The 7,454-nt window shown below is 37.6% G+C and overlaps 1 protein-coding gene across 1 annotated transcript; it reads left to right on the top strand.

Moving 5' to 3' along the window:
* The first annotated feature begins 4,129 nt into the window (after positions 1–4,129).
* LOC145491187 (uncharacterized) lies at positions 4,130–4,693 on the top strand. The gene has a single exon (XM_081470338.1). The coding sequence runs from the start codon at positions 4,187–4,189 to the stop codon at positions 4,655–4,657; it is 471 nt and encodes a 156-aa protein (XP_081326464.1). The 5' UTR covers positions 4,130–4,186; the 3' UTR covers positions 4,658–4,693.
* The last annotated feature ends 2,761 nt before the right edge of the window (positions 4,694–7,454 follow it).

The raw sequence follows: 7,454 nt of genomic DNA, 5'->3' as shown, positions 1-7,454 counted from the left end.
ATTCATTCATTGAAAATGAGGTTTTGCTCGCGGTTTGTTAAAATATATCCCTTGGAGTTGAGTTTTTTGTTTCAAATTTTGTTATGTAATATTTTCCTGCTATTTCCTCAAAGGAAAAGAAATAACACGTGAGCCCGCACGTCACCCGCTGATTGCTGGATTTCTCGAGTGATTTTAGAGGCACCCTCTCCAAATTGGCACGAGATTCATTTGTTAATCTTTACAGTTTGTTCCCCAAATATTTATAAGAGTTCAAAGAACCTCCAGAAGTTTATTAAAGTTGAAGGGATAGCTTTCCATTCCCTTTCATTATCTCTAAACAATACACGCCATATGTTTCATTCCCAAAATAATTTAATAATGTCCAATTGAAGGATTTAAAAAAACCTGAATTTCACGAATTTCTCTGATATGTTGGGGATAAGATAAGCAAATAATTTATCGCTAACACACCTCGATATTTTGATACAGTGTAACTCACAAACTAGCGTGAGCTAACATAACTTAATTTTATATCGTGTCTGAATTATACCTTTACTAATCAATACAAACAAAGAACTCCTGTGAATGAAAAAATTTTCCAACTGTGATTCTTTATGATCTAAGGAAATAGACGCGGATTCCAGTCGGCTAAATGTTTACATCCTTGTTTTCGCCCAATTCAGATCATGTGAGGATTCATTTGGGAGGTAATTACAACTGTTCTGTTTGCACATACTCGAATGCAATCAGTTGTGTGTGGCAAATTGCACAGTTGTAACCTCCCAAATGAATCACAACGGATTGGGTGGAAACAAGGATTTAAACACGTTAGTCCAGTCCGTCTATTATTTTAGGTTTTATTGCCTGACAATGCAGTTTATACAGCAGCTGTTTAACTCCTTGTCAGGAACGTTAAGTCTCGATAAGCCAATTAAGTTCCTTCAAACGCCTTATCCTGTGCCAAATAATATGACGCGTCCTCCAAGCAGAAGACGTGCCTTAATATTAAGTTTGGTTTTTAAAAAAAGTGAAGATAAAATTCATTGATGTGTTTGTTTTCCTTTGATGACTGCATCAATTTAGGGTACTCTCGGAATTCTCACACTTTTTTAAACTGGATTAATTTTGGTTTCAAAAATTGTTTTGCCATGAACAAGAAAAACAAGAGAAAAACGGTAAGAGTTTCTTGTTATATATTCAATGTTACATCTGAAGTCACAAATGTCATAACAAGGGTGCTTACTTACGGTACATTCATGACAGCGGAGCGAATCTGCAAATAAAGCTTAGCTTTGTAATATTAATCTGTGCACTGATGTAACATACAAATATCAGATATAGTAACATGTCATAATTTTAAACTTGAGAAAAGCATTTCATTCTCTACCCCACAGAGCGTAGTCAATTCACGGTGATCAAGAAGATGTTGGGTCGTCCTCTTGTTCCTGTTTTGATGTTGCTTGTGGTGTTTACCGCCCAGTTGGTCTTTACAACACCGTCGTACTCTTCCACTAGCAAGGAAACACGTTTTGAACGTCTTGAAGGTACCGAGAGCTGAGCCTGGGCAATACTACCTTAATACTGATTGCCATGCATTTTATTTTTCAAGGATAAGATTAACTGCGAAAGTCAAAACATTGTTAAATGGTATTTCGCTACCTGTCTGCTTGATAATACTGACGTCAACTCTGACTCGCGAGAAGAATGACCGCAATAAATTAGTTTTTTTTGTCCCGTGTGTTCCTTGTTAAACAAAGTTGAAAATTCACAGATTTTTTCAATGTATAATTTAAAACTTTCCTCTCACATGATGTCTCTGATTACACGTCATTTATTTTTAGAAAGATCTTGCCTGCAAAAAGTGTCTAATTCCAATTAACTGTTAGCTGAGTACTAGAAGGTTCAAACTAATATATTATGCGAAAAGTAAATTAAACTGAAGTTGTTAATTCTGGCTAAAGACTTTAACATTCCGCCAAGCACTGAAGGTTAAGAACTTTCATTCCCCATTTTTGTACACTTCATATAGCCGATTACAAAAAATAAAACATTTCACTGTGACGAGCGTGCACTGTACGCCAACTGCCTTAATCTCGTCTAGCTAAGAAAACAGAACTGATTAATGTTTATATTCTTGGAATCTGAACAAGTGTTAGCTCAAGTCAGGAAATGTTAGCAAACTGGTGTGGGAACTTTCCCCCTCCACAGCCTGGCCGTTCACCTTAATGACAGCCTTAAAATTTATTCTATTTTCACATCTTCTTCATCTTAACTTTTGCTTGCTTTCTGTAGCACAGTTACAACAAATATAGTAATTTACACTGTGTATAAACTTCCCTCCCCTCATCCAGTAAAAGAGGAAAGAGCTTAATCAACATTGAAATGTTTTCAGGTTTTGAATTTGTAGGACACGTCATGGAAACACTGACTAGCGATGATCTTGGCTGTGGGTTAAGATGTCTTAGAAATGAAAAATGTCTATCGTACAACAGTCACACTTATGGTACTTGTCAGCTAAGTAACAGCAAAAGGCAGTCGAGTCCAGATCACTTGAGGCGCAAGGCAGGCTCCACATATTATGGCAAAGGTAGAATAGTTTGGAGCAAAAGTTACATGTAATAATTATCTGCAACGAGGTCCTTTTACAGGTTTTTGGGATGGGTTAAAAATCAATAGGATACAGGATATTTGGAGGCAAATTTATGGCAGGGACATGGGATATTTAGACCAGATAGCTGAGGGGATATCGAGTAGGAAAATCGCCAACTTTTGCAATTGAAAGAAACTGCATACGGGATATTTAGGCCAGAACCCAAAGGGATGAGGGATACTCAGATCCCTCCCCCCGCCCTGTCACCCTAAAGAGACCTCCGCAATAAAATGTTGAAGTTCAAAATTTATCCCGCCGAGGCGCAAACTCATTGGACGACTTGTTATTCCCTTTGGGTTTGGAATTTAAAGGTGTCTTGCTGGAAAACGAAGGCTCTCATTCAAACTAAACTCGTTTTCAGTTCGAAGGCTTTTACAGCAGATCTCGTGACAAAAACAAAACCCGAGGATAATAACCGTTTTATCACCTGAGAGTAGTTAGCAAATACTGATTACGAAACATAGCTAGCTGTTCATCGGTTTCTTTACAGCTGTCAATTGGCAAACAACAATAAGAAGTTGTTCATATGGTTCCTATAACATCAGATATAAGATTTATGAAGTATAAAACAATAATTTATGAAAGAGCATTAAATTTATGGTTTATATCCACTAGCCTTTTATTTTAGCTCAATCAAGGAACCGTTTTATGTATCCACGGGAGAATACGTTAAATTTTGACAAATACTCTGAGAAAATTGAAGGAGTAACTATTTAATAAACAAGTCATCTCATTTCTTAGTTAATATCGACGTCCTGGGTTGGTTTTCTTATCATCCGGGTCATTCTTGTAAGCACATCCGGGACTCTGGGAGCTCCAGAGGAGATGGGGAGTACTGGATCGACCCTGAGAAGAACGGAAACCCTTTGAAAGTCTACTGTGACATGACAAACGCAGAGGGTAAGCGATGGACAATTTTCTAAAACACAAGATGACAACTTTATAGCTTGGAATTTATCTTCTTTTTTACTTATCGATCAAGAATGTGCGTTTTAAAAAGACTCCGGCATATTTCTGACAACCGTTTTTGTTGTTGAGGCAGACTAATTCTTTTTTAAAAAAAAAACGTATGAATATCATATCTCAAAAAGGCCCTTCTCTTTATATAATAGTTACTCGCTTTAAGCAGAAGTGGCTGGTTTACGCCTACAGCTAGGAGTCGTGCGTTTGCTGAATGTCACTGGGAAGCAGGAACAACTCACTGGCAAGAACGCCGGCCTCCTGCCGTCATAAGTGGGTGGAGTTTGTAGTTAGTTCAATCGTTCTTGATTCGAGAGGTTTTTCTCCGGGGTCTCCGATTTTTTTTCCCACTCCAAAACACTCCAAATTTCAATTCGATGCGCGAACACGAGTTCAAGCTTCGTGAGTAATTAAAACTGATCTCTTGTGCATTTTTTTTTTTTTTTGAATGAAACCATTGAAATGTTTATGTCAGTTCTAACCGGATCAGTTTGGTTATAACGTAACTCTTTACTGAATATTTCAGGGGGCTGGCTTCTTATCCTGAACATTGTGATTGACGACAGTTTATCTCAGACTCTTAACAGTCCGGAGATGTCTTACCGCAAAATCGACAGTTACCGTAACCACAACATGATTATTGCTAACAGCGCAATCAATGAGTTGAGATCACACTTACCTTTCACTCAACTAAGATTCCACTGCAACAAACAACACGGACGTACAATCCACATGACCACGGTCGCTGACAGCACTGGTGAAGCTGTGATAAAGTACTTCACAGGTCAAACAGAGACCATGCCTTCAAGCTGTGGGTCATTTGTACGGATGGAGGACGACAACTCATACCTCACACAACTCTGTAACCTGTGGGGAAAAAACCATGAAGGCCACTATTTCTCCGGGACGTGGAGTCACCAAGGAATGCGTGAATTATACGATCATCCAGCTTTCATAGTAAATTTATTTCACTGGGTCACCCTTCCAGAAGAAAACAGATGGGAATGCGATGACTTCTTAAATCAGCCGTCTTCTGGAGACTTCTGGAAGGTTTACGTTCGTTGAATACCGTAAACTGCTGCCTTAAACTTATGAGCCTTGGGCTTGTACAACTTCGTAAGGGGTTTTTGATGGGTTTATTAACGGAGGGTCCTATATCCAGGGGGGGGGGGGGGGGTGAACTACAACAGTGTTTATCGAGATACGTTTTTAATATACTGATTTTCAATTAAGATTTAAAACATCCCAATGAATCGAATTCATTTCATTTTAAACTAGGAGGGGCTTATGATGGGAAGTAACATTTTGTTAACAAGTAGATGGGCCTACAACCGGGAAAGCTTATGAGCGGCAGCTGTTTACGGTAACACTCCATAAAACAATTGGATAGTTAAGTGCTAAAAACTAAACTTCTATGTCCTTTAGAGCAACTGTTGGCTTTTCGCGCCACCAATTACCAGTCCGTTTCTATCAAACAATTAGATTATGAGCTCGAGATTTCTATCGTGTGATAGTTGACGAGGGCGCAGCCCCCGTAAACTACCACGCATAGAAATCTCGAGCTCATAGTCTAATTTTTTCAGTATAAATCTACTAGTATAAATCTACTAGTCGTTCAAAACTCTACTAAAACAATTCATGCCACCACGGTCTACCAGGCGTAAGGGGCACAATTTTGGACACATATGATCACACGTGAATGATTTTTGAAATACCCTCCGTAAGATTAACCCTTCAAGCTACTTTGATAGTTTGAAAACACAAACGTTGCCTTGATGGCAAAATGACTAATCTGCATGGTGCTCTAATGCAATAAATTCCAGTCCACTATGCTATGATGTAATAAATTAAGTACAGCTTGCTGCGATATAATAAATTACAGAACACCTTGCTGTGATGTAATAAATTACAGTACACCTGGCTGTGATGTAATTAATTCCAGTGCACCTTGCTTTAATGTAACAAACTACATGAACAGCACACCGTGCTTTGATATAATAAATTACAGAGCACTTTGCTGTGATGTAATAAATTACATGAACCGTACACTATGCTTTGATATAATGAATTACAGAACACCGTGCTGTGATGTAATAAATTACCATGAACTTTGCTGTGATGAAATTGAATTACAGTGCACTTTGCTGTGATGTAATAAATCACAGCCCATGTTGCAATGATGTAATAAATTGCCGTGCACTTTGCTGTGATTTAGTAAATTACACAACACCTTGATGTAAAGTAATAAATTTCAATGCACCAAGCTGTCAAAGAATAAATTACAGTGCACCATGTTGTCATGTAAGAAATTAAGTGTACTATGCAGTGATGTTATAAATAAATGTGTAAGTTCCCTAATGGCTTATGGGTTCTTTTAACTCGAGATACAATTCTTGCGAAGCAGCCATTTGAAACTACAAACTGTATGAAGTAAAATGTGCACTAAAATTTTGATTACATATTTCACCTTATAAGCTGAACTAGTTCTGGTTAAGGATAGCGCTTAACTTGAATTCCACAGCTGATTCTTTCAGGAAGTGATTGCACTCGGAAGTTTTTCACTTGTTAATTTTACTGGCGGCAATTCAGCCAATAAATCAATCAGTCAATCCGTCAATTTATTACTGTCAATTCAGTACGACAAGGTTGCCCTCCATATCTGAGCCACAGGGCTCATGTATAAAACGCATGAATATTAACGAAAAATTGAAAGACACTTAATATACTAAATATTAATTCAATTAGAATATATTAGCAATCATTGAAATATGAATAGAAGTGAAAAATGCATAAATGCTTTACAAACGCTAGTAGAATAAGGAAACTAAGTAGGTATACATCTCAAGTTAATATATATAGGAAACTATGATTACATCTCCAAAATTTTGTCGAGGATCATATTTGAGGATACAGTACCCATGTAGTCGCTTGATATGAAGACGTTCGAAGATGAAACTTCAAGGTAAGATTTCTGCCTTATAATTTTGTACAATGTTTTTAAATTTTTGTCGTTTGATATCAAATTTGCAATTGTTGTTGGTGACTGTGTTTGTCAATATTTTATCAATATGACAACTCAAAGATTCGTAGGACGTTCTCTTGCATGATGAATGATCCATATGAATAAAAAAAATTAAAAGCAGTTTGAGAGCTGTGGCGATAATTTTCATACCCCGTATGATAGCTTTGTTGGTCTAAAAATGAGAAACATAGCACGCCATATGTTCCACTCCGACTTAGTTCTCAAAATATATTGTACAACTGGAGAGGTCATCATTGAGAAATACCCCAAACACTTCATATAACCCATGAGGTATCTGAAACTGGACACTGATCCTGATGCAGTACAAAACTACTGGACTAGGATTTATCATGTATCAGTGTAACCTGCTATAGCCCGCACATAAGGGGATGATGAATGAGAGAAACACGCTGTACTATTAGTGCTTTTAAGACGTGGTATCACTGTTTTTAACCAATTTAACGTAAAGATGAAACACAACGAGTTTGAATGAAAAATCGAAAGGCTGCTTATTGGGAAAAGAGAAACAAATAGCCAAACCGGAGATCAAATTAAAGTACCGTGTAGACACAAAAGGCTCGTCTAGACAGAGGGTTTTACCAGCTGTCATTGCTTTTGTGAATGAAGAAGAGTGACTTAGCTTTAATTTCCTCGCAAAGGCACATCAAGGTTTTTCTCCCCTCTAGAGGCAACGTTATTGAATCCCTAACTCAGCCTCCCGTGGCTCTCAACGGGAGTCATGAGACGGGAAAAATTAATTACTTGTTATTGAACCATGAGCCTCGAGCACCTGATGAAGTACATGTAAGTAGGAGATGAACTTTTGTTACGTTAGTGACT

The sequence above is a fragment of the Orbicella franksi genome, chromosome 6, assembly GCF_964199315.1.
Source record: "Orbicella franksi chromosome 6, jaOrbFran1.1, whole genome shotgun sequence".
In the NCBI taxonomy this organism is placed as follows: Eukaryota; Metazoa; Cnidaria; class Anthozoa; order Scleractinia; family Merulinidae; genus Orbicella; species Orbicella franksi.
The sequence above is the reverse complement of the archived record's forward strand: the minus strand, read 5'-3'. Positions and strand labels throughout refer to the sequence as shown.